General features: G+C 53.7%; 2 protein-coding genes across 5 annotated transcripts; one reads left to right on the plus strand and one right to left on the minus strand.

Annotated features, from left to right (window-relative positions):
• Positions 1 to 5,350: 5,350 nt before the first annotated feature.
• ZMAT5 (zinc finger matrin-type 5) lies at positions 5,351 to 22,843 on the minus strand. 4 transcript variants are annotated; one of them, XM_042805781.1, is made up of 6 exons: positions 22,767 to 22,843; positions 17,966 to 18,198; positions 16,181 to 16,243; positions 15,882 to 15,962; positions 9,224 to 9,335; positions 5,351 to 5,598 (listed from the first exon to the last, which is right to left on the minus strand). In XM_042805781.1, exons 2-6 carry the CDS (start codon positions 18,090 to 18,092, stop codon positions 5,469 to 5,471), a joined length of 513 nt encoding a protein of 170 aa, XP_042661715.1. In that variant the 5' UTR covers positions 18,093 to 18,198; positions 22,767 to 22,843; the 3' UTR covers positions 5,351 to 5,468. The 4 variants fall into 4 exon arrangements, with proteins under 4 accessions (XP_042661715.1, XP_042661716.1, XP_032851033.1 ...); XM_042805782.1 differs by having other exon boundaries at positions 17,966 to 18,201; positions 22,767 to 22,841; XM_032995142.2 differs by lacking the exon at positions 22,767 to 22,843 and adding an exon at positions 22,616 to 22,692.
• Positions 22,831 to 25,217, plus strand: LOC122154712 (cytochrome b-c1 complex subunit 9). Its single transcript, XM_042805784.1, has 2 exons — positions 22,831 to 23,011; positions 24,945 to 25,217. The coding sequence occupies exons 1-2, from the start codon at positions 22,871 to 22,873 to the stop codon at positions 24,990 to 24,992; spliced, it is 189 nt and encodes a 62-aa protein (XP_042661718.1). The 5' UTR covers positions 22,831 to 22,870; the 3' UTR covers positions 24,993 to 25,217.
• The last annotated feature ends 1,438 nt before the right edge of the window (positions 25,218 to 26,655 follow it).

Genomic DNA, 26,655 nt, shown 5'->3' on the forward strand with positions numbered 1-26,655 from the left:
CTTCCCAGTTTGTTGTTTCTGATCTGAAATAAAACTGGGATTTCTGAAGCGCTCTGGGCTGCTGGGGCTCCTGGCGATGTGGGGAGTCACGTAGGGAGGGCGCAAATGGGGCAGGGTGATGGGTGCCGGGGGGGGTGCGGGGCCATGGGAGCACCCATGGGTGCTGCTGAGCCACTGCCAGTGTGCGGCCGAGTCCTCCTGGCAAGGGAGGTGGGCAATGGCCGGGGGTCCGTGGCCCCCCCCACATCCTGGGGGGGGCTGGAGCATCGCTAAACCTGGGGCTGGAGGGGACCCGGCTCCTTCCCGGCAGCTCCCGGCGGTGCTGGGGGCATTACACCCCCGTGTCCCCTACCCCGCACCGGCCGTGGATCCTGCCCTGGATCCTGCCCTTTCCCGGGGATCGCTGCAAGTGCAGTTTTATTCCTCCACGCCCACCCCCCCCCCCCCCCCATCTCAGTGCCCTGATATTTTATGCTGCCGTTTGATGAATGTTTTGAGGCCATTTCTCTTGCCTGGGAGAACACGTGGTGCAAACCCCTTCCCCAAAAACTCTTTCATCTGGCTGGACGGCAAATTTGGGGGGAGCCAGGATCCGGCCCGCGGTGGAGAAGGGCCTGGGATGTTGGGGGGGGGGGGGTCACATCCCTGGGCCAGGCTGGGGATCCTGCCCCAACGCTGGCAGGGCGGGGAGCATCCTTGTTACTCCTGATTTACCCCACGGTGGGGTCTGGCCCAGGCGTAACCCCCGCCCCGTGCTGAGCGTCGCCGTCCCGCTGATGAAAACGCGGCCGTGCTCATGCAAACCACCGGCAACCGCTTCTGTGTGAGCTGGGGGGGGGGGAGCAAGGGGGGGGGCCCGCACCCGCCTAACGGATCACCCTCCCCGAGCCCCCAAGTGATGCATTTTTAATGGTAAATAGATTAAAATAATAAATAAAACCAGGGGAAGCTCTCGGTGCCGTGAGCGTATCGGGCAAGGCTGCGGCCCCGTGCCGGGGGCGGTGGCGGGGGGGCCCCCACCCGTGGGGAATGGGGCTGGAGGAGACCATCCCCGGGGCGTCGGGGCTGGGGGAACCCCAGCCTTCATCTCCCCGGAGCCCTGTTGGACCCAGACACGGGGAAAACACGTTTCCTTGCACCTGCCTGGGATTTCCCACCCTCCGGACAGGCCTCCCCAGCACCGAGGGAGGGGGAACACCCCGGTTTTGGGATGCCAGGAGGACTCAGCCGCCTTTTATTGATTTGGGGTTTGAGTGTGAGGTTTTTTTTTTTTTTTTTTTGGGTTTGTATAATTTGATCTCGTATAATTTATCAAACAAATTGAACTGAACGTCCAAATGAGAAATGAAAATGGGAAGTGCTCCACGGCAATGAAATCATTTCGGCTGCCTCGCGAAGTGGGGGAGGCTCCGCACCCATAATGAAATTTCATCCATCTCCCCACAGAAAGTTTTGATTTTTTATGAACTAGCATTTCCAAAGGAAGCCACGTGGCCTGGGAGATGTGTGTGTGTATATATATATATATATATTTTTAACCAGGTCTATTATAGATGCTGTGAATAAACATAAGGGGGCCTAAAAGAAAAAGAGGACAATTTAATTTGCTAGAAAATACAATAGCATAAAAGAAAAATTAGATAAAAGGAATAATGTGATCCCCCAAGCTCAGCTTTTCAAAGCTGCTCAATTAATTTTAGTGGGAATTGGGAGAGCGGATTTCTTGGGGCAGGTTTGGGGATCGCAGCTCCCGGCTGAGGAGCGGGCGGGCGGCACGGGGTCCCGGCCGTGTCCCCGCGCTGCCGCAGCCGGGGACGGCTCATTGCGGCTGCTGACAGCCAGCGACGCTCCTCGCTAATTTAATTAAATGCTCGCTAGGAGAGGGGGGGAAAAAAAAAAAAAAAAAAAATCTGACTTACGCTGCAGCGGGATGAGGGAAGGTGCCGGGGAGGTGCGGGGCTGCCGTGGGTGACGGGGTGGGGGGGAGAAGGACCCTGCGTGGGCGCTGCCAGACAGGGCAAAACCGGCGGCAAAACCATTGGGGTGTGCGGGGCTGAGCCTGCCATAGGACTGAGGAGCGTTTGGGGGTAGGAAGGGAAGAAGTTGGTAAAGGTTTTTTCTCCCTCTGGTGCCGCGGGAGGTGTGGGGTGGTCTCAGCCCCATCCCTCCCTGCCCCCTCCCTCCATCCCCATCCTTGTCCCTGTCCCATCCTCATCCCTGTAGCCGACTCCATCCCTATCACCTCCATCTCCATCATCTCCATCCCCATTCCCACCCTCATTTCCATCCCTGCCCTCATCCCTTCCCCTGTCCTGTCCTCATACCTGTTTCCATCTCCATCCTGTCCCCATCCCGCCCCCGTTCCCATTCCTATTCCCACCCCCGTCCCCGTCCCTCCCCTCCTCTCCCAGCAAGAGCTGCCAGAGGACACCGGGCAGAGCCCAGCAGGGCTGCGCCTTGGCAGGGGCCCAGGAGCTGCTCATTTCCCTAAAAGCTTCCCGATAAATTACTCCTGCTCTTGCTCTATAAAAGGCACTTTGGCTCGTGCCCTCGCTAGCGGGCTGCAGCTCCTCACCGCCCACCCCGGGGCACCCGGGACCTGCCGAGGACGCTGAGCCCCGCGGGGCCGTGCCCATCCCCGCAGCCTCCTGCGGGAGCCGGGGACCGGCCGGCCCCCGGGGCTGCGCGGGAGCGAGGGAGGGAGCCGAGAGCCCTGCCCTGCTTTGGCATTTTCCTCCCTGCCGTGCAGGTCTCTGCAAACAGCCTTTTTCCCCCCCGGTTAGCCCACACCGGCTGCGTCCCGTCCCTGGCAGTGATACATGCCATCATTACATCTCCTGACACCACGCTATAAAATACACCCCCATAAAAACCTGTAATTTACAGGCTCCTACAAGTACCTGGGAGTTACACGCCTCCATGAATACACAACACCCTGCGAGCGACGCGACGCTCGGCCCCGATGGCCGGACATCACACAGGCTTTTGCAGGAAAACCCAATTTTAATTAAATGCTCTCGCCAGCCCCTCTCAGCCTCCCCCAGCCAGGCTGGTGCTTGATAGGGAACGCTCCCGCTCTCGGCTTTCGGGCTTTATTGGGAGTTTCTGCGTCACGAGCAGCTCGTTTCTTCGGGAGCAAGGAAAACCACGGAGGGGCTGCGGCTGCGTTTCTGTTTTACACTGCAATTTTCATTTACAGCTCAGTTTTGCGGCTCACCCAGGGAGCTGCCCGGTGCTCCAGCCCGCTTGGCCAGAGATGTGTTTCTCTACCCAAACTAAGCTGGGTCTGGGGAGCAGTTTCGGAGCCGGGAAGCTTGGGGGTGTTGGGTAAAGCAACACCTCCCGGACCAGCCGCTGTCCCAGGGATGCTCCAAGACACACCGGGATCGGAGCACACGGAGCAGGGATGGGACCTGGGGGGGCTGATGAAAGCACCTCTCCAGACACGGGCGAGGAACTGCAAAGTATTTGGATGGTTGATTGTGAAACAGTCGGCAGGTGCTTTGCCGCCGCCCCCCAACCATCCGCGGGAGAGGCGGGAGGGGTTGTTCTCCCATTTGCCTCTGCCGGCAGCGGCGGCCGTGGCTTCGTCGGGAGGGCGCCCGCGCCCACGGCCCGGCTGTCACCGCCGCCACTCACACTTGCAGCGAAGCCGTTTGTCACCCTTTGAAGTCAGCAGAGCGGCGGGGGCGATGGGCTGAGTGTGTCCCCCCCCCCCCAGCAGCCCCCCAGCTCCCCGGGGCTCTCCCCCGGCAGGCGGGGATGCGCATCAAAGCAGGTTGGAGGGAGCAGCCGAAGAGCCCAGCGGCTCACGCCCCCGCTCTGGAGCATCCCACAGCCCCTTTGGGGGGCTTTTTTTTCAACCCCATTCGGGCCTCCTGAAGCTGTGCAACCTCTGCATTCAGGGCAGGGGTCCCCTTCCTCCAGGGGATTCCTATTTAGCCCCAAATAGGTGCCACGTGGGTGCTCATTTACTCACACGTGCCCAGGGGAGGTGAGGATGGGACACGGGGCTGATGCCGCATCCTCTGAGCCCAAGCCCTGGGCTCCTGCTCTCCAAAGACCAGCCAGCCCAGGGCTCAGCAGAGGAACCACAGTCACACCGGGAAGGATAAAAACACCCTTTCGTTTGGCTTAAAGCTCAACCGGCCTCCGTCCGAAGCTCCCCGGCCGCAGCTCTGCACGCAGCCGCGCCGCGGTCACATCCAGCCCCTGCTCGTGTCGAAGCCGCGTCCCAGGATGGGGCTGAGGGTTCCCCATGAGCATCTGCCCACGCACCCCGAGGAGGGAGCTCTGCCCTGTCCCCTGCTCCAGGCGAGATTTGGCCGGAGGCAGCTGGCTCCTGCCTGCTGCTCTTCATGAATCTGGACCTACGGCCGCCGCGCGCGGCCAAGCCTGGAATGCGCTGGCAGTGGGCACAGCCGTCCTGGACAGACCGGCCGCCAGACAGACAGACCGGCTCTCGCAGGGGGCTGCTGGCCGGGATCCCCTGCACACCCCGCAGCGACGCCGAGCACCCACCCGCCTTCCCGAGGGAGCCAAGCCACGGGCCTCATCCCTCCCTCCCTCCCTCCCTCCCTCCCTCCCTCCATCCCTCCCTCCCTCCCTCCCTCCCTCCCGCTCCTGGAGAGATGACTCTGTAAAACTCTCTCACCGGGGCCGGGCTGGGCTTGGCCAAACCAAACCTGCGGCCCTAAAATCCCCCCCTGTAACGTTCTGCAGGGCAGCCCTTGCAGAGCAGCGGAGGGAAGCTGGAGGCAGGCAGGCCGGCCTCCCCGGCCACCGCGCCCGGCCCTCGGCTCCCAGCGCAGCCCCGGGGGGGCCCTCCTCGCCCCTTCCCAGCTCCAGCCCCAGCACCTGCCCCTGGCCAGCCAGCTCCCACAGCAGGGAGCGATCCACGGAGGTGTTTGCCCCGCTGGCACTCACTGTTTACTTAGTTTCCCGGAGAAGGAGAAACCTTGGGATATTTTTTCTTCCTTGCTTCTTACCTTCAGCCTAGTGGGAGTAGGAGCAGAGGGCTTATGGGAGCTCCCCAAGCTCTTCATTAGAAGCTCTGGCATCTGAGCCGAAACAGTTTTACACACTGAATGTAACAGAAGCAAACGTAAGTCATAAACACTGGAGGAAATATTAAACACCGATTTTAAAAGCCTGGCTACAGGCGGTGCAGGGCACAGCGGGGCCAGGGGACGGATCCTGCCCCGGGAAGGGGGGACTGGCCGCTCCAGACGAGAGGGGCTGGAGCTCTGCTGAGCGCAGATCCCTGCTCCAGTGGCGGGGAGACAACCACCCCACCAGCTCAACCCACGGGAGACTGCCAGGAGAGAAACACCAGAACACACGCAGGCTGTAACAGGGGGAAAGGCTTTTATTGGCGTAGAAGTGTATATAAATAATTCTGTCCCTTTCTCAGAGCAGGCGAGGAAGAAGCCCACCTCTAGCACAACCTCTGCGGGGGTCCCTGTGCCTCAGCCCCACTGCAGGGTGGGGGGGACTGGCCACCCTCCGGGTGGGGGGGCCTGCAGGGACGGGGGCAGATCCTGCACTGGTGGCCAGCCCGGTGGGTACTGGAAAGGTGCTGGTTTCTCAGGCAGAGCGCTGCGGAGGTGGGGAGATGGAAAGGGCAGAGGTGAGGAGGGGTTGTCTCAGTTTGATAGCAAGGCTCTGCTCAGCAGCCGAGCTTCCCTGTGCCCACCCCACTAGCCCCCCCGAGAGAGGAGGGGTCCAGCAGAGGAGGGTTTTGGTTATCAACAAGCAGGTATACTTACCCCCCACCCCCCAAAGCCAACAGCAGAACTGCTGTGTCACCGCCCCCCACCAGCCCCAGCCGGCGCTTGCTAACGCAGTGCCTGCCACTGAAAAATAAGTTGGGAGCACTAAGGTAAGGGGGTCTGGGGGGGGGGGGCCGGCGCAGCCCCCCAGGAGCACAGCTGGTGGCAGGAGAGGCCTCGAGCTGGGAGCACGGCTGGCCCCGTCCCTCCCACCCCCAGCTGCTCTCGACTCTTCACACAGCTGAGTTTTGAGAAGAACAAGCAAAATTAGCAGATGTTTCTTTCCGAGCAGCCTGAATCCCAAGCCAGCTGTGCACTTCCCAAAGGACAAGGACCCCTCGGAAATGGAGAAACTGCCAAAACGATGGTGTGTTTTCACAGAAGCACCCTTCAGCAGAGGGAACGGGCTTCCTCTTCCAACTCACAGCCTGGGAAACACTTTGTCTCTCTCCCCCAAGTTCACTAGTTGAGGCCACTGCAAACAACACACCTGACTGAAGAAGTGCAAAAGCAAGAAGCATCGCTCCCTTGTCTCCAGCTGAAGAAAGTGCTTGGCCGGGGCAGTTTAAATTCATGGGAAACGTACCTTTTCCATTAATTCCTGAGTGCAGGAAACTCATTTGTTCTTTAGCACAAGCCTTGACAACAGCCTTCCAGCTTCTCAGGCCTCTACCTCCGATCCTGATGAATCTTTTTAATTGTTATGCCAGAAGAAATCTAATCAAACTCCTTTACATAATATTCTGGAGGAGCAGCACCCTCCACTCCCTGCAGGGCCGATGATGTGGCCAAAAGCCAGCTACAGAAGTTGAGTGCAGTGTTTTCCAGGCAGCTAACACAGAGCAAAGTCATTTGGTCTAATGCTTATCCCCTTGATGGGGCTTCTTCAGAGCCGAGGATGAGACAAGACTGTCAGGACACACACCAAGCCCCTCTCGGGCAGGAATGTTTTGTTACATCCAGACACTGTCGCTCACACAGGCAGGGGAGCCCCCGCAGCAGCTGTGGGGTGGGGTGGGGAGCAGGACGAGGCATGCTGCAAGGTGGAACAGCACAGCTATCAACTAATGAGCTGTTCTGTGAGCAGCAGAACTAATCAATAGGGAGGATGCTGTCTGGGTACTCAATTCCCTGGTGTCTCATAAGATACAAGTGCTATCAAAGGTTTACCTACACCTGGAGCATTCTGAATGGCTGTCCCATGTGGATTCTCTGCTGTCTAGCAAGGGTCAAGAATATTTCCTTTCCAAAGGTATTAATGGGATCCCTCTCCTCTACCCACTCCCACATTCATGAAACCTGTAGTATCTCAGGATCTCTGAGGCCTCAGACCCCGTTCTGATGGAAATCGGGAAGTGGGCTCCACGGCAGCGATGGCAGCAGCACACACTCACATGCACAGACATGCTCCGTTTTCTTTGGAAATCAGCTTAAAAAATGATCACACCCTGGCAGAGCTCCACTGCTAAGAGAACTTCGCCAACTCCATCCAACCCCACCCCAGCTCTCCAGAAAGCAACGGCACAGCGTGACTTTGGAAATACGCATCAGGCGGAGGCTTCCAAATTAAGATCGTCCCCTTGAGCCCAGCCAGGCTGGGAGAGCGGCTACACGGAGGATGGGTGGAAGGCAGAGTGGCAACTCCTCATCCGCGGGGCGAATTTAGGTGACAGTCAGAAATGGTGCTCAAGTTGCTGCCTTTAAGAAAGTGCTACCCTTCAGCCAAGGCAGCACCTGGCCACGCGGCCACTTCTAGTCCAGCCCAGCGTTTTATTTGCGCTGCGGCGTACTCGGAGGCTGCGCAGGGCAGCAGCTCCAGCTGTGACAGCCTGCCAGGTATCCTGCTAGAGAGCCCCCAGCAAGGCAGGGACAGAAATTCAGCTATGCTTGCAGGCTGAGGCTTCGCACATCGGCAGCTTCCCAGCACACTCTGGGAGATCACGCTTCCAAGACCTCTTCCATCCCAGCTTGAATCCTTCCTACTCAGTGCTGTCAGAGAAAACGTATGTGAAGCTGGGTCTCTGGCATCTCCTTTTGTAGATGACTGTCCTTGCGAGCACTTTCTCTACTGTTTTGTGCACACTAATGATCTTTACTGACATTACCAGCCAGACAAGGCAGCCCCTAGGTTATTATCCAAAACCACAAATTCCCCAAAGCACTGTTAGACCCTGCCAAAGATTCTGCCACATTTCAGGGACCTCAGGGATTGCAGGAGGGAGAGCAAGCTCCTTGTCCTTAAAAGCATTTTCAGGAGGAACACAGATTCCCCAGGCACCAGGAGCACAGGCCCTCTTCCCCAGCACTGCAAAACAACTTCTCTGGCAAAGCAAAGCACAGTTGATCAGGAGAGCAGTGCTGGGGCTGGAGAGCACAAGGGGAGAAGAGAAATGATAGGGACAGGCATCGGCAAGGCCAGAGAGAGGAGAGAAGCTTTGAATAGTTGGTATTTAGTTCCTGTAGTTGATGGTTTCTGAGCCTGCAGGGACAGAGGCTGGGTAGAAAGCAACCACCCTAGAAATCCCAGGTCTTGTGCATCTTTGGAGGCAGCAGGGACTAAGCAGTTATGAAGGTCTGGAAATTCCTCTGGATATAGTGCTGGCTATCTTCTGTAAGAGATGATCTACCCCAAGACCAAGGGATTCATGGGCAGGACAAGTAAAATGGGGCAAGTGAAGTGTATGGGAGGCAGGAAGGTTACGGCTGTCAGCGAGCACAGCTAAGGGCAGCCGAGCTGATGGATGGAGCAAACAGAAAGCAACAAGCCCAGACAAGCACCAGAAGGAAGATCCTGCCCAGACCAAACACAGAGAGGACAGGAGCAAATAGAAAAAGAACAAAAGAGATTTGGCACCTGCCCAAATGTCATCCAATTAAGCCTGCGGCACAGTCAGGTGAGCAAGGAAACAGCAGGCACCGGCAGGCACCCGAATCCGAATGAATGCCGCGAGGAGGAGCTAATTCCACCCTCTCAGTGGCAGGGACTGGCAGAGACGTGCAGGCAGAGGATGGGGAAGCTGTCAACAGATGAGACCGGGCTCCTGCCACTGAACTCCGGGCATTAATAACTCAGCACTGCAGTGGCACTGTCCTTCCAGACATGTCTGTGTACTCTGCAGAGAGCACAGGAGTACCTCTCTGCTTGCCTTCCCCGGGGAAGCTGCCACAGGCAGCAGGGCCTGGCTCTTCCCCCAGGCACACGAGGAGACACATGCGCGCATCTCTGATGTGGGCACGCAAGACCACATCCACACGCGTGTCTGTGGCATGTGGCAAGACCAAGCATGCAGTGCTGGTGGGCTAAATGATAGCTCAGGAGGTCCCATCGGCCTGGACCTGATCACCTGCACCTTCTTTCCCACTCCCACCCGCTGTGTGGGATCTCCCCTCTGCATCGTGGGGGCCAGAAGCAGCAGCCAGCCCTCACACGGGTGCTCCCCAGCCACCAGTACCTGTTACTCTGGGCCGCGCTCAGTCTCTTTGCTCTTTTCTCCAGCCAGTCCTCAATGGTGCCAGGCGGGACATCTGCTCCCTCCTGCCGCAGCTCCTTCGATCTCTGCTCCCCTGGTTGAGGGAAAGAGGGCTATCAAATGCTCCTGCTGCAGTTCTTTCACTCCATTAAACCCGCTGCTCATTACCCTGCATAGTTTCTTATGGTGGAGAGTTTGCAGTTTGCCTGTGGCAGCCCCTCCTCCTCCTCCTCCTCCGCTGTCCACCTGCCATCTGACGCGTGGCCTCCTCGCCGGTGACAGCTCCAGACAGACAGAGCCAGGAACAAGAACTAAGCCTGTGAGCACAGTGGCAGTTCGGGCATTTCACCGAGGGGAGTCTGACATCTCCCCCCAGGGTAGATCGTCCTCATCCTCGCCTGAAACAGACTCTACTGGCCCTGAGCTGTTTCCAAAGACGTGCCCCTCTGACTGGCAGGAGGGACTTTGCCACCTCTGCCCAGTCGGGTGGGAGCGACAGGGATGTCTGTCCGGATCGATGCAGACTCGGCAGGCCGTGAGAGTCTGAGCGGTTCAGAGGGTGGGTACAACCAGGAGACGGGATTTCAGAGACGCTGTCAGGTCTGTTCAAGGCGCACGCTGCGTGATGCATCCCCAGCCCCTGCAGAGGCAGGGCGGGAGGCTGCCACCCAGCCCAGCACAGCCCACATGCAAAAATCAGAGCAGACCACGGCGGAGGGAGGGGAACAAGTTCCTGCATTTTCTCATGCAAGTTAGGACCGAGCAAGGCAGCGCCAGTAGGAAAACTTCTGCTGTCTACCAAGAGACAGGGTACCTTGAGGTCCTTCCAAGCTTTCGACCCCTCCATCACCCCGGGGTGATTGTGTAGGGCAGATGCCTGCAGGCACCCTGTCCTCTCTGGGCAGAAGGGCACAGAGCCAGCGGGGCAGCCCAGCACTCACCAGTCCCTCCCACTGGGCAGAAATCTGCAGCTGACAGTTAGCTGAGCTCCCCAGTCCCCCCTCGGCACCAGTGACAAAGCAGGAAGGGATGTTCGTGGAGAGCAGGGCCTAGCACGAGTCCTTGACACGAACAACACAGTCATACTCCTCACAGCACGTCAGGCAGAGCAGGCTGAGGAGATGCTCAGAGCTATTAGATCTCTAGCCTAGTGGAAAGTTCCCACCTAACAGAAAAGGGAATGTAATGTTTTGAAAAACAAACACTGATATTAATAAAAAGGAAGCCGAGGCAGCTGCGTGTCATTCCCCTTTGCCCTGCTCATCAAACTTTCCGGGGACAAGCGCTTTGGGGAAACCCTGATCCCATTTAGAGATCAACCCGGCAGCGGTCCCACCCCTGCAGCAGCCACCTGCAGCCGTGCCCACCAGGAGCCTGCTCCACACCCACCCACCATATGTCACACGTTTAAGGAAAATATTATACATTTCCAGACAGGGTGTGAAATTAATATTGCTTGGGCAGAGTGAAGGATCACTTCATCCTAGTGGTGGCAACCAATTATTCATCTGCCTGTTGAATATTAATAAGGATGGCAGAAATGTGCTACACAATGAGCAGCCGGAGATGGATAATTTGTCATCCAGCCTTTTCATCTGCTGTTGCTGGGAGGGGTGACGATGTACTCACTGCCACCACAAAGACAGCCTGCTGTGGTCCTGATGTCGAGGTGCTGCTCTGCAACCCGGTGATAAGGGCAGGGTTGGAGACAGGACTGTTCAAGTCTCCTACAGTTGTTCCCGAGGAGCAAAGCCCCAGCAGAGCTGTTTGGGGTCAGTCTGGCCAGGTCGGGGCACCAGGGAGGCGAGAAGCTCAGTCTGGTGAGCTGGGCACTACTCAGGCTCAGGAAATCTGAATTCAGGCCCCAGGTTAGGCTTACCTGGCAAAAATGACCACAGCTACCTTATTTCCCTTTGTTCCAGGTTTCTGCATCTATTGAGTGCCTTGGCATGTCCCACCTCAGCAAGGGGACAAGCAGTGGTTGTGAGAGGCTTCGATGAGACAGGGAAGAAAATCACAGAGAAAAACCTCTCCCACCTTTGCCTACCACCAAGATTTCCTTTTCATCCCACTCCAAGCCCCAACACAGGACAGACCAAAAACTGCCAAAGCCTCTCCTGTTTAGAGCAGGGAGCCCCGAGGCAGCTGCCCTAAAGTGCCACACCAGGAACTGGTGGGAGCCCACGGACTCGAGCAGCCACAACTCCCTGTCTCATCCAGAAAAGCTGCAGTGGAATGACTCCAGACTCACACTGGTCTAAATGAGGCCCCAGGTGTCCAGATTAAAAAGGCATCCAGCTGGCTCCCCATTCATGCAGCTCCACGAGTTACTGCTCCAAAGCACTCCAACCCTCAGGCCGAGAAATAAAGCAGCAGGAACTGGCAACTGCCTGGCTCTGTCCACCTTGACGCATGTCCATCAAAAAGGCAAACATTTCATCTTATCTTCCTCTCAAAAGCACAGACGTCCCATCCAGAAACCACCAAAACCACTGTGAGACTGGAAATACCCCCCAAATGTCAACAGATGTAACTCTGAAACACAATTATCAGCCCTCACTCTTCACACATGGTTGTGCAGCCAGCCAGACTGCAGCTGCAAGAAAAGGTGTGAAGGTGCTTCCCCCCCGGCTTCTCACTGGGACGTTTGCTTCAAAGTCTAATTACAGCCGATTAAAAGAGCATCTGTAGTCATGAAGTATCTCTCTAGTGATGTCAGAGTGGGAGTCCAGATTTATCTTCTCTCCCCGTGCAACTTTTAGCATGAGTTTTCTTCCTGAGCAAGGCAGCACCACATGTGAGATGCAACTACCAGTACCAAGCAGGTCGCCCAGCAAAGAGATTTACATGTAATCCTTCAGCTCCCTCCCTGGGCCGGGAGATGTGGCAGCCCAAACTCCTCCAGAGCACATGAACTGAGGCTGAGAGATGAGCTTGATGAGCTCAGAAGTTACCGCCCCGCAGCCCCGAGGTGGGAGCCGACGGCCAGAGCACTTCTGCTGCTGCTCATTGCTAAGTTAAACCAGTTGACGACAGCCACCCCCAGCAGGGTCACTCCTATTCTTTCAATCACACGGATATATTGCAAACACTCACCCAACTGTGCCCTTACTCTCCCCTTGCAGCTCTGGCTAGCTGGAGCTCACCAAAGAGGCTGGGCCGTGTCAATACTACCAGCAGAAGTGACGCAGATTAGTGGGGAGCCAATAACTTTAAGCAAGAAGATGGCAATTTGACAGTGACTTTTCCTGACATGACTGTACTTAAAATGACAGCCTGGAAGTGTCTCGCTGATGAATGATGCAGCAGATGCAGAAGGCTAATGCTTTGATGCGGTAACAGCTGGGAATATGCCTCCCTCCCTGCTGAAGGTGGAAACTGTTGCTTCTTGATGAGTATATTCTACAGGGTGCAGAAATACTGAAGCCAAACTAGGACACGCTCTAAGCTGTTACAGAACAGCGAATCATCCAGAAATTTTCCTACTTAACCCACAAGACTAACACAAACAACAGGGTGAATTCCCTGCACTAGAAAGGCCAAATGTTAAGAATAATGTAATGTTTCCTTTGGCTGTAGTAAAAATGCATCATTAGCAAGGAGAGCTCACTGACACAGAACTACCAACACCAAACACTTAACAGGGATTCAGGGACAGGTTCAATATTTACATGACAAAGAAAGTGCCATCACAGTTTAGCAGTGTTAAAAAAAGTCAGAAAAGGCTTTGCTGTAGTTTAGGATGCAAGCCCACCCCTGAACACGAGTTACACCACTTCACCACAGGATTTCTTTGCACCTTTTGCTGAAGCGTCTGACCCTGGACAAGGGGAGAGACAGGTTCAACGCTGTCTGACAGCTCCTCTGCTTCAACACCCACACACCAGAGCTGAGGAACGCGGAGTTAAGCAGCACTGTGGACCCACCAAGAGACCATCCACTTTTACCCTACCAGAGGAAGAGTGTGGTCACCTCCACCACGGTCACTCAAGGCTCTGTATAAAATGGTGAGAGGGCTCTGGAGCTTCCAGCCTTTCAGCTCCTCTCAAATCTCCGACCACTCCAGGCTGCAAGCCTGCCAAAAACCTCCCAGACACTGCGGGTTCAGACTGGAAATCTCTTGAGGACTCTGACAATTCAGGGAGAGGCAGCCTGATCCAGACCACGGCTCTAACCAGTACTGCATCATCTCCCTGGCTGCGGCCTGTGACGCTCTGTAGTACAGAAACACCAGGACTAGGTGCTCATGCACAGAGGGACGTTACTGACGGGGGCGCCTGACGGACACACCACGAGGAACAGATCTCCTGCGTGACTCATGCAACCTGCAGCCCAACCTGCCATCACACAAGCTTGCCTTAAACCCTGCCCTAAGCCTCACCACCTGAGATACTGGTGCTTCAGTAGCCTAAGGAGTGGTGAAATGCCCCTGCGACCCACCGAACGGCGGCTCGGCTTTTGCAGCTGTTCCTTCCATCCAGTCTACCGTGTTATGAGCCGCATCGCTTCTCCACCAGGTCCTGCTGAGCTCTCCCCTCCACCAAATCCCTCCGAGCTCTCTGTGAGCTCAGCTGATCAGATTTAGAGGTCTGCGTGATGCTCAGCCCGCTCACTTGGCTCACACCGGATTTCCATGGAGCAACACCACAGAAGAGGTGAGCAGGATTTAACTCTACAACCAGACATTCATGTTAGAGCAGCACAGCCAGGGATGAGGCACCCTGCTGTCCCCTGGCCATCGCTCCTTGAAGTCTAATTGTTTAATTAAATGTTTGACTTGGTAATACAAATGCAAGCCTTCCAAGTAATCCCCCAGGAATCTTCTCTCTCACTATCCAATTCTCCACTTACACCTGACTCATTTGACAGAAGTCAATATTCAATAACAAGTGTAATTGGCAAAGAAACCTGCCCAAGCGCAGAGGAGCTTGCCAGCCTTCCCCTGCAGCTCCACTCTGCTCCAAAGAGCTTTCACTTCCCCTGCAATAAACAGCCTTCAGTGACTGGAAACGCTACAGGTTCCTGCAAATAGGCTTACGTCCCATGCCACCCCTCAGGAGCCCAGCACTTAAACCCCACAGCAGAGGAGGGTCGGGGGGAGGTTCTGGGCTAGCGGCAGGGAAGAGGAGTGCGACTGCCAGCCTGGCATTCCTGCTCCAAGAAGGGCTGGCTGGAGTGCTCTGTCTCCCGCGCAGCCCGACGAGATGGGTTTTATTGACTGCCAGAGCTGTTCAGTGATTGATTCACAGAGTCGCCTTGGGACTCACAGACTGACTCAGCAACGGCAAGGACTGGAATAGCTCTGTAGTGCCTGCTTTCCTCCTGCTCAACCAGGTTCACCAGAGCCCTGCCTCCCCACATCTGATCCCTCAGAAAGCCAGAAGAGAGTGTCTCTATCCCACAAACACCCCAAATCTCATATGTATGCATGCATGTACACACACACACACTTTAGCAGGGTTTTGACAGACTATTGGCAAAACAACGGTTGGCTTCAGCTGGCAGTGTGGGCATAAGATGTGCTCAGAAGTTGGGCTGCATTAGGTAGAGCGTCGTCAGCAGGTTGAGGAAGTGATGCTTCCTCTGCTCTGCACTGGTGAGGCCATGCCTGGGTGCTGTGTCCAGTATTGGGCTCCCCACTACCACTGAGACAGGGGCATACTGGAGGGAGTCCAACAGAGGCAAGAGATAATGGGCACAAGCCAAAATACAGGGATTTCCATTTAAATATTTTTTTTAAATTACATTTTTATTGCAAACGTGGTCAAACACTGAAACAGGTTGCCCACAGAGGTTGTAGAGCCTCCAGTCTTGGAGATATTCAAAGCACAACTGGACGTGGTCCTGAGTAGCCTGCCCTAATTCACTCTGCTTTCAGCAAGGTAGGGTTGGGACTAGACAATCTCCAGTGGAGACCTCAACCATACCAGAAGTTCTCACCAACACGCCACTCACATCTTCTCTAACCACCAAAGTAATGAATCTTACAGAGAAAACAGAGCTGGTACCCCTTTTAGGGCAAGGGGGTGGTATTCCCAGAATGAAAAAGTTCAAAAGTGCTTTGGAGACTCACAGCAGGGGTGCAGCTGCCATTTGTCCTCTGCCCAAACTTCAGTTCCACCCAAAGCCATTTCTGGATCCAAGACCCCACGTCCTCTCCTCAGGACAACGCAACAGAGCAGGCTAGCTCTTCCCAAGAGTGGAAGAAGCAGCAGCTCCCTGGCAATAGTGAGAAAGGTGGGGGGAAATCAAATCTGTAAATTTAAGGGGAAGTGATGTACCAGTGCCCTCTGCTGCTGACAGTTTTTATTCCCTGACTGAACAAAACCCCAAGGGCTCAGAAAGCCCACTCTCTGCTTCAGATGCTTGCTGCTAAGTAGTAACAGCATTGCTCAACTCTAGGTTTGTGTCTGTGCCAGCAGATCAAGAGCAGAAAGCATATGAAGAACTGCAGCACTTACAGCCACGCCACAGGCTCACACAGCACTGAGAGATCCACGCTTGGCTTGCTACGTACACGCAGCATGGGACCGCAGGCTCTCGCTGCACAACCCCTCACGCGCCCCTTTGCAGCCCACACTCCCTGCAGCAACTCCCCCTCCTTAGAGACCCCTGGACATTTTCTCGTTCGAGGACTCACCTTGAACCTGGGCGCTCAGCTTCTCCAGGTCCTGCTCTGTCATGTGGGAAAATCTGCAGTTGGATCCAAAATCACACTGTCCTGGGGAAAAAGTCACGGAGCTCCATGAGAGCTGCACACACAAGGTCCCCCCTTGTAAATGTGCGTGCAAACCCAAGATTCATTACACCTGCATGCCGGGCACACAGGCTCAAGACCTTCACTCCCCTCCAAGACAAACGCACACACCAGGGCTCTCCGGAACAGCACAAAGAAGCTGCTGGAGCTCAGGCACTTATTTCTACCTCAGAACAACTCACCTGTTTGCAGAAACTTCCGACAAGGTTTCTTGGTTTGCTCCTCTTGCAGGATAGCTGCAGCATCTAGGGAAGACAAAGGACAAAACGGGGTAAAGATCTCTTGCACAGCAATACTCCATCGTATCGTGGTCTCAAAGAGGTCAGCTGCCTAGTGAGAAGCCATTTTACATGACAACCAGGAACTTAAGCCACAGACAAATTGACAGATAACAGTCTCTGTCTGCAACCCCCACTTCAGCTTTTCACTGGCTTGCAAATATCACCTTCTTTGCTTTCTGCTTCATGCTTTCTCCCTGTGCCAGTAGGGGAAAAGAAGCATGACACAAAAGCAAGGACTGCAGCACTTCCGTGCAGCTGAGAAAGACCAGGCAGACTCACATAGCTCTCAGAAAAGCTCTGTGCAAAGTCTCACAGAACCCTGTGCCGAGTCTCCACTGGACACCTCCCGGAGACGTCCTGGGGAAAACGAACCCCAAAGATAGAGCAGCTCCCACAGACTGTGCAAGAACTTGCACTGGTTGATGCCAGGCCAGAAAGTCTGAAGACAAACACCCTAATTTGGGATGGGATGAGGAATTTTGTCAATCAGAGGAAAATCAAGGGTTGCAGCCTGGTAAGAAGACAAATACTAGGTGATCTGTCTTGCCATCACTGACCCAGCTAGAACTGTGCTGGGCTGGGGCTGTTGGTCCTCCACATTTGGCCATTACAGAGAACCTTTCCAACTTCTGCACACGGGTAAGCAGGCAGCAGAGCCACACAGAGCTCTGCAGGGTATTCCTCACCTAGCCAGCCGGGAGACAAACACAGCCTGCAACTCCAGATCCTGAGGAACCAGAAGGAAGTGGAAGAATATACAGGGAATGGTTGCACAATCAGTTTAGCCCAAACGAAATCTTTGCTACTGCCAAAATACCCAGTCCTGCTCTCTCTCTCAGACCCTGGACACACATATTCCCACCATATTCCTCAGGCTGGCAACAAGACACATGTAACTGTGTGGTGATCCAGGTCAGAGTGCCGAGCTGCGTGGGAAGAGTCCTGTTAAACAGGCAGAGGACACAGGGCTTTCCTCCAGCACATCCTGACGCAGCCTCCAGCCCCAAAATTCCTCCTCTGCCAAAACCTCCATGCACCTAGCCCTCCTCCTGCTCTGCTCACCCCCTTGGCTAAGATAGGTTTGAGCATACGAGTACTTTGAGCTGCTTCCCCAGCCCTTTCATCCTTCTGGGATCTTCAGTCAAGCAGCTGCATCCTCAGCACTGACATCTCCACCCAGTGCCGAGCACTGCTGCCAGCTTCCCGCCTGTTCACACTGCTTGTGTGTACAGCCTGCCTTCCAGCCTGCTTTCTCCACATACACACCCATCCTCCTTGCTCCTCGCCTGTCAGAGACCAACTCTGGTTTGCAGAAGGCGCCTAATTCACCTTCACAAACTATAACTCGCTTCATTCTCGTGTCTCCTGGCATCATGAGCAACGCTGAGACAAGAGAGCTCTATTCTCAACTTCTGTTCTCAGAAACAACCTCCCTATCTCTTCCACCTCATTTCAAGTCCCAGCTGACATCTGCAGTTTCCCCTTCCCACACCCAGACACATGAGGGTTTTGCCTCTAAGACCGCTCGACAGCAACAGTATGAAGCCTGTAATTCACTGGCGCAGACAATCTGAATATAAATAATCAGTGCTGATTTTTTTTTTTTAAACTATTCCCCCCACACACACCTCATCCATCATCTCCTCAGTCCCAGAAAGGGAGGGACAAACAGTTGGTAGCACCCACCTCGGAATAAGTCATACCAGACTCTCTTAGCCCTGAGATGCTGCACTCCATTGAGGTGTTTCTTCCTGTTGTGAAGGTTGTCCTGAAAGGACCTGTCACAGTAGTCACAGAAGTATCTTTTCCCCATCTCTCTTCTGGCAGAGCAGCATCAGCACAGCCTGGGAACCATCAGGCAGGTCCTCGGCACCCAGCCATGCCTGCTCTGGGGATGAAGGATCCAAGAATTACAGCACCTGCTTCCAAAGGAGAAGAACTCATTTAGGGTTGGCAGACAGAGAATGAGGGGAGACCCAATAGTATATATTCTTATCCATCAGAGTCTGGGAAGGCAGCATCTGCTGCATGTACATGGGAGAAGAGGCTCAGATCTGCATTTCTTACCTCTGTTACCCAAAGCAATGTCTCTGCTGAAAGAATCTTCCTTCTCTGAGTGTGCTGGAGTTTGGATCACACAAAGCAGAGACCCCAGAGAGCCAATGGCTCCCAGCCACCACCTGCACCAAGGAAGGTGCAGCAAAAACCACACAATGTGCAAACAGGAGGAGCTAGAGGTCCATGCTACAGCCTCCACCTGGGGCCCCAGGACTTTAACCAGACAGCCTCCACAAGCTGCCATGCAAGAGGAAGGAAATTCCCCTCTATTCATCTCTACAACGTAAGGAAGAAACTCAGCAACTCCTCAAAGATGAAAAAAAAATAAGTTATCTCACCTGTACTGCAAGTGGAAAGCTGCATTATGAACACTAAAGGACGTAACATTTTGTTCAGTTCACCTAGCCACACATTTACTCCTGTACAACATGGACTGCTCTCCTCATCCTCCCCAGCCTGAGGCAGCCAGATGTGTCTGCTTCACCGAGTAGAGCACTTGCAATAACTAAGATCACAATAGCCTTACAGCCAGAAGGAAAGAGCCCCCAACTCCACGGCCACTGAAAGCAACCTGGAGAAGCCTGGCCCGTCTCCTCCCACAGGGGAGAGGAGCTTATCACACATGTATTTGTAGTCCAGAGACTGCTGTGGAGTATCGAGAAATAGCGGGACATAATTCGGGTTCTCTCATCTCTGCTGGGCCCGGAGCAGCCCAGATCCTGGTACGGCAGATGGTTTGTGATTAAGTGCAGCCCTGTCCCCATCAGCTGCCCTTGCTGGAGGTGCAACAGATACCCTGAAGGAGCTGTAAGCTCTCTCCTGAGGGATACAAAGCTACCTGATAAATACCAAAGATGGATGGAGTGGGAGATAAACTCCAAAAGCAATTCTCCAGTTTTTGACACCTTGACAGCCAAATGCATTTAAAAAATGGCATGGAGACCAGCGCAAGAAATAAAGATTTTATAAATAAAACAGGGTCAGAATCAATCATAGCCTCCCTAACGATTCCTCAGAATCAGCAGGAAGAGCAGCAGCAACAGGCAATCCCTTAGAGCTGAGCAGGCTGAGCTAAGGCAGTTCTGCCAAGCCCTCCTGCCAGCCATGGCATCTCACGAGCAACTGCACCAAACTCCCTTCCTTCCCCCACTCCTGAGAGCTGTTGCTTCAAAATCAAGTCAAAATCAAGGAAATCTCTCAGGCCTCACACCACAAGTTAAAACGTAGTCTCCTCCATCTGCATCCAATTGCGTTCAATGGAAAGACCTGATTTTTTTTTTAATCACCTTGCAAACCTTCACACTGAAGGCAAAATGTTCAGAGACTCCAAATGAACTTGAAATCTCTTTCTTGTAAGGTTCCCTGTTCCCCAGGTGAAATACCTCCTTGGGAGGTGATGCTGATCAGCCAGCCATCTCTCCTCGATGCGACTGCAAACTGCTTCATCTGCAAACACAATCAGACCTGGCTCCTGCTCAGAAGGTGGAACTCAGCTCTGTAAGGCTTGGGGTCCTACTCCAGCCCAAGAAACTAAAACCAAGAGCTGCTTAATGAACATTAAGCCATAATCTTCCTCCACCCTTTAGCAGATCATCTCAGAGTTTTCCAGCCAGCCTGGCAGTCAGCTTTGCTGCACTGTGGTGGGGCTGCTGGAATCCAAAGGGAACGCTCTTACCCTCAGCATCTGGCCCACTGGCAGGCTCTGCTGTGGCTTTTAAGTATTGAAAAATCCCCCTTCTGCATCTTACGCCATCATCTCCCAAAGTTTCTGGTAACATAAAAGCTTCCTGCTTCAGCTGCTGGCTCCTGCACTCCATCTCTGCAGAAGTGGCTGCTGTGAACGGGGAAAACAAATGAGATTCTGCAGCGGTCCCACACAAGTTTCCACAGATCTCAATGGCAATTTTGCCTGCAGAAGCCCAGCAGCAGCCAGGCTTTGAAACCGTATTTCAAACTTTTCCTTTCATCACCCCGACAGCAATAATTGTAGAAGCTCGTTCTCCCTCCTTCCCCAACAATGAGGGCAGAAAGCTGCTACAGATTTCAGGCAGCCAGATCCCTCACCCCAGAGGTGCCTGCTCCCCAATTCCCCTAGTAACTCCCATTGCAGGGGATGAACAGAATAAAAAAAGCAATTAGAGGAGCATCAAATTCTCCAAGAGATTGCCCCCTCTGAAGATTACACTGAACACTTATTTCCATCTTTTTAAGAACTCAATTGCATGGATTATTTTAGCTGGATTCTGACAACTCTGCAGTATCAGCAATCCACAGTGCTTTGCACTGAACTAGTACGTAGGAATAAAAACTGCTCCTGAGCAACACTGGCTAACCTATTTCCATTTTCCCAAATGGCTCAAACAGTAAACAAAGGGCATTATTCAGCTGAAAACAGAGACGTTTTCTAATTAAATCCATCTTAGTCATTATGAAATAAAGTAAATGTAGCTGCTTTATAAAGAACTGCTTCAGTTTGGCCATTTCCTCTTAATATTTCTAGACCCTAATTTGCAATTGAATTCAGGCGAATAGACCCCTGGACCCACAGGCAGCCATAAACGATTTCAGACAGGCTCTGTACCAGCTTAAAAGTCTTTCTGCATAAATCCAAATACAAAAAACCCCAGGGCTTTGTCTTGTATCTCGATGCTTACAAGTATTAACAAAAAAATCAACTGCTGTAAGGAGGCTTACCGATGCTTTCTAAAAAAATAGCATGTTTTAAGACACCTAGCCAGTGTTTCACTCATCTAGCTGAGGCGCTTGGTAAAACTCCAGGCAAGACCTCATGTGCACCATTCTACATTTTCCCCTTCTCAAATTGCTGCCAAAAGACTTCACATTGCGCTCTACTAGCTACAGACTTTATTTAGGACTCTCGGGGGCTTCTTTCACTGATTTCCCCAAGATGTGGACAGAGGGAAGAAGGTGACCCAGAAAGAGGCATTCGGCAGACTTGTTTTCATCTGGGTGTAACTGCTTTTCTCCATGGTGAACCCTGAGAATTGCTGCTGGGCCTTGACCTCAATTTCCTGATTTCTTATAGCCCAGGCTTGGGGCCATTTCAGCCACTTTGGATATCCAGACAGATGTGAAGTTAATTAAATCCAAGTGTCAAGCTTATGATACTCAGCTGCCAATTTAAATGTGCTCATATCTCTGCGGGAACACGCAAAACACCAGCAGAGTCTGCCAGCACCTTCACAATGACAGAGGGACAGATTCTGATTTCCATTACACCTGGTGTAAAACTGGAGCTCGATTCAGGATTAACACCGACCTGACCATTACACAAACCCATCTTACGGATAGCAGTTTAAAGGTTATTGTGGAGATTGGTCTTAAGACAATCCCTAGCAGTTAACTGTGAAAAAATAATAATTGACCGAGCTTTTCAAAGTGCTGGCCTAAAGGATAACACTATACACAGGGTGCAGGAATATGTTAGGCGCTTCCAGCCTCTGTATGGGCTTCCAGCACAAGCGGAGGCTTTGTCCTACCCCAGAAATCCCACAGATCTCCACAGCAGCTGCATGCAGAGAAAAAAACATAAATAAATTAAGAGAAATGACTACGCAGCTAGCCCCTGCGCTTTCTGAGTGGCTGAGACAAATGAAACGACAGCGAGTGCCACTTGAGGATCTGTTCTGAAATTCAATGTAGGTGCTTGTTTAACAAGAATCTTGCTGAGGGGGAGACTTCCAAGATTCCCCCAGCCCCTCTGTCTGTCGCCCCTTTGTCTGTCCTCCCTTTCCAAACCCAAATCTGCCGCTCTTTCCCATCGCTGCTTGAGCCATCCTGGGGCCCCTTTGCCCTGGCTAAGGGGGAACCGAGAGAAAAAGGCGAGGAGGAGGTGGCAGGCAGGATGGGGAAGGTTTCCCCCTCAGTCGTGACACACGGGGCCATGTCAGGCTCCTCCCGAGGCCCCTGGAGCAGCCGCCGGAGCCTCCTCCGGCCCTCCTGGTGACACTTACTGCCCTCCGCAGCTGGCCCCAACAACCAGAAAACCCCCCAGACCACCCCCCGCCCAGCCCGAGGGGGTGAGCGGGAGGGAACATTAACGCAAACCCCTCTTTCTTCTCCACGGCACCACCCCTGGCAGGGGTTGTCCCCTCAGCAAGGCCCGCAGCCGGGCAGGGGCTCCCCAACACTGTTTATTTTGCGGGAGCCGGAATGAGGCCTTTACCCCGCCGGCCTGCGCTAATTAGAGCTGATTTCACCTCAGAAAAAAAAACACAAAAACAACCACAATCAAAACAAACAAACAAAAAACCCAACCCAAAAAGCAGGAAATAAAGACTCGCGTTGCCCGGCGGAAGCGAGGACACCGTTTTGACCCGCAACCCGGGAGAGGCCCCTCAAACCGCCTCCTCCTCCTCCTCCGGAGCGGAGCAGACCAGACCCCCCCCCCCGCCCCGCACCCGCTCACCTCCCGCCGGGCCCGGGCCCGCCATCAGCGCCTACAACTCCCAGGAGGCTCCGCGCCGCGCCCGTCGGGCTGCGGGCGGCGCATGCGCAGAGCGGGCGGGCAAGATGGCGCTGCTGGGGCGGGTGTACGGCGCGCTGTTCCGCCGCACCTCCACCTTCGCCCTCACCATCGTCTTGGGCGCCGTCCTCTTCGAGCGCGCCTTCGACCAGGGCGCCGACGCCATCTTCGAGCACCTCAACGAGGGGGTAAGCGTTGGGGTTGTCGCACCGCGGGGCCGCCCGGGCCCAGGCCGGGGCCCTGAAGGTCAGGTCGGCCCCGGCTGGGCTCAGCCGCGGGGCCCCGCAGCTCCGCCTTTCCCCGGCTCCCCGGGCCGAATCGCGATCTTGGCCTCCCCGAGGAGGCCCCGAGCAGCTCAGCGGTAGCTTCCCCTCCTCTGGAGGCTTTGCCGGTGCCGTGGCTGTTGGTGGCGGGGGACTTCAGTGTGTTCATGGGCTTCCCCGGCGGGGGAAAAGGTATCGAAGAGGGTGGTGGGATGCAAGAAGGTTAAAATGGATTGAGCTTGCTTCAGCGCCCCGTTGGTGTGTATTCCTCCCCCCTTCCCGATCTGCCCCTCGCAGAGGGAGGGGATAACTGGCTGGAGAACCTGCAGCCCTGTCGAGTCGTGGCTGAGACGCGCAGCGCTGCACAGGACAGAGAGTCTGCTGTCCCGGGCGTGAACGTTAGGTGAGATGGATCAAGTCCTTTCAGAGTAGAGGTGTGGTGGGATAATAACTGCCTGGACATCGAGTCACACGGACAGGACATAAAATAGCTTCATGCGCAGAATGAGGTGACGCAGTGCGTGCCCTAAGAAAGAGCAGGAGGTGCTGTTATTTCCATCTTACACCGAGTACAAAAAAAACTTAGTGTGTTGCCCATTTCCATCTGCAGCACAGTGGTCCTTTCCTGGCCTGCAGTGCTGATGCGCCTTGGGTCTCTCGGAGCACACAGGGCAGTTTTCCAGGACAGGCAGGTCTCCTGAATGGCTCTGATGCTGAAAAGAGCTGCCCCCACACCTTTCCCAACAGCACCATGTCTGTGCTTTGGCCTCCTGAGCCAGGTCATGAAACCAGCTGAAAACTCGTACCACACAAAGTGACAGCTTTACCACCCTGAAGTAACTCCCCAGGGGTTAGGTGAGCTGAGGAAATACAGGAAAGAGCAAGACCAAGGTCCCTCCCTCCTTTTTAGCAACAGTCACTTGTTAAAAGCTAACATAAAATCACATCTGAACTTCAGCTTTGCACTCAACTCCTTTTTTTAAATTCTAGTACTAATTTTCTGTGTGCCAATGTCTTCTCAAACAGGGTTGGAAAATGAAATTATCAAGAAAGTTAACTTTTTTTTTTTTTTAAAATCTGAAGCATTGTGTCTATAACAAACAGCCAAGCACACCATGCACCTTGCCCAGCGCTTCTCACAGTCCTGATTGTGCCAACAGATTTCAGAGCCTGGAGTAGGAGACTTTTGTATCCCTGTATCTCCGGGAACAGAAACACCCTCTCCAGTCAGTGTGGGAAGGGGAAGGCAATGTGACTGGAATGCTCTAATAAGCTCTAGCTTGCAGAATAGAACAACAGGGGAAGTGGGATGTCTGCAGCTTCCTCCCTGTGTAGTCTAAAAGCGGGGAACCCCTGTGTGCCTTCCCTGCCCCCCTGACCCAGGGCTCCATTTGCTGCCTCCTCCCCGGACAGGATGAACATGGGGAGCTGAGGCACAGCAGCATCAGTGGGTGCTGTTCTCGCTGTGCCCCGAAAGAAGGGTGGGAAGGTGGAGGGGACAGACAAAGCAGCAGGAGGACAAACTGTTTCACCACGTCTGTTCCACAGCAGAAAGCAGCTTCACATCCCCGGAGCAGGCCTGTGGCTTCATCAGCTGCTATCTGGCTGCTCCTCCTGAAATCTTTGCGTGGGACTGCTGCTGTTGTGGAGCAGGGAAGCGCAGGGTGGTGGTACCCATGCTCCTGGTGGTACCCGTGGATGTGGTTTTGTACAAACTTCACTTTCCCTTCTTGCTGTTGCCTGTTGTGGACATAGGTTTCACAATAACTTGCATTTTAAAGTGCAACTTTATCCCAAGACCACTGAAAAGCTGGCTAAGATTACTGTCTGGGGTTGTTTTTGTTTGTTTTCCATACAGAAACTGTGGAAACATATCAAGCACAAGTATGAGAGAAGTGAAGATTGAAATGCTTAGCAGCAGGCTCCAGCCTGGAGTCACAAAAGACACTGCAGAGAATGATTCAGCCTCCTGAAACTGGCTGTATCAAGATGGAAATGGATTCCTGACTGAACACCTCCGAGCCAGATTATATCAGCCACCTACTGATATGATGTAAACCAAGATGGACTCAAGGAGTTCTGCTGCTGTACTCAAACTTACTGTATTAAAATAAAAAATTCTTGGTCCATGCCTCTTGCCTATGTGTTCACCTGACTTATCCTTTGCCCTGCCTGTAACTTATCTAGGAGATGGAGAATGCTTAAGTATGACCCTCCACCTTAGTTTCAAGACACTGTAAGAATAAAAATGGTTCGAAAGACTTGAAAGCATTTATATAGCTGTGGTCTACTGACACCACCCTTGGCTTCTGCCTGAGGAGAACTTTGAGAGGAGTAAGCAGCCGTCTGCTTTCTTCTAGTCTTGCTCAAATTCAGGGGACTTGATTTGCAAAAGATCATGTAAATGATTTTATGTCTTTGATGCAGGACTGGGCCAGGTCCTGGCCTGTCACCCTTTCACAGCTGCAGCCACCACAGCCTTAACCCACGTGGACTCTGCCTCACCCCCTGCCCCGTGACCCTCTGCCATGCTGCTGGCAAGTGCTGGTTCGTGCCCATCAGCCTGCTGGGCTGAGAAAGGGGGATGGTGAGAAATTCTGGCTTGTCCCAGACCTACAGAAACGGGATGTAGATCTTCCTAGCTATTTCTGTGCCTTCTGGTTCAAGAAGCAGCTTGAGGGGAAGAACTGTCTCATCAGGACTGTGCAGGCTACTCCAAGCCTCCCTCAGCCCCCTCTGAGCAGAGAAGAGCTGCCGAGTAGGAAGGCCTGGGCTCTGCAGCAGCATTCTGCCCTCAGGCTGGGTGTGCAGCTCCAGCCGCTGACTGGCAGAGGGGAAGAAGTGATTCTTTCCTTGGCCATTTCACTGCAGAGCCCACCCCTGTTCTCCATGGCCCTTTCAAACACCCTTCTTCACAGGGAAGGACAATTCAGATACTGGTTGGGGTAATGATTCAGTTAATCACTAGGCTCTCAGGTACCTGGAGCAAGATCTGGCTGAGTGACTCCTGCTCTTCCCGCTCTACCAGCCCAGAAGTCCCATCTCTTCCCTCCTCACTATATTTTCACTAATAGGGAAGAATTTTAGCAATGCAAGAGGCAGAGCAAATTAGAGCCTATGCTAATGAAAGAAGCTTTATTGGGTTTGCAAATAGGTGTCAGGAGTAAAACATTTAAGAACACAAAGAAAACTTAAAACACCCCTTGTGCTTGTGTTTTTTGAGCAAAACACCACTACGGTTTTCACAGTCCCAGCTGTGCTTTTATAGAGATGCTTAAGAGGAATGGTTTAAGCTTTCTTGTGATCACCTCGTACAGTAGAAGACTGCCTGCTTTACTACCAGCTCTGCAGTGCTGATAGCTTCACACTATGCTGAGCAGATGATAGAGATTTGCAGCTTCTTAGAAGCAAAACTAAAGATGAATACAGTATTAGGAAGGGGGAGACAGCATCGTAGTAGACTGGCAGAGAGTAAATGAAGCTATTAGTCTTGAGAACAGCAGCGATAGAAAAGTAGAGAGTTTGTTATCCTAGCAGGTGATTTCCCTTGGCAGTGTATTTGGGGAAGT

This window comes from Tyto alba, unplaced genomic scaffold, assembly GCF_018691265.1.
Source record: "Tyto alba isolate M040663 unplaced genomic scaffold, T.alba_DEE_v4.0 Super-Scaffold_44, whole genome shotgun sequence".
Classification (NCBI taxonomy): domain Eukaryota; kingdom Metazoa; phylum Chordata; class Aves; order Strigiformes; family Tytonidae; genus Tyto; species Tyto alba.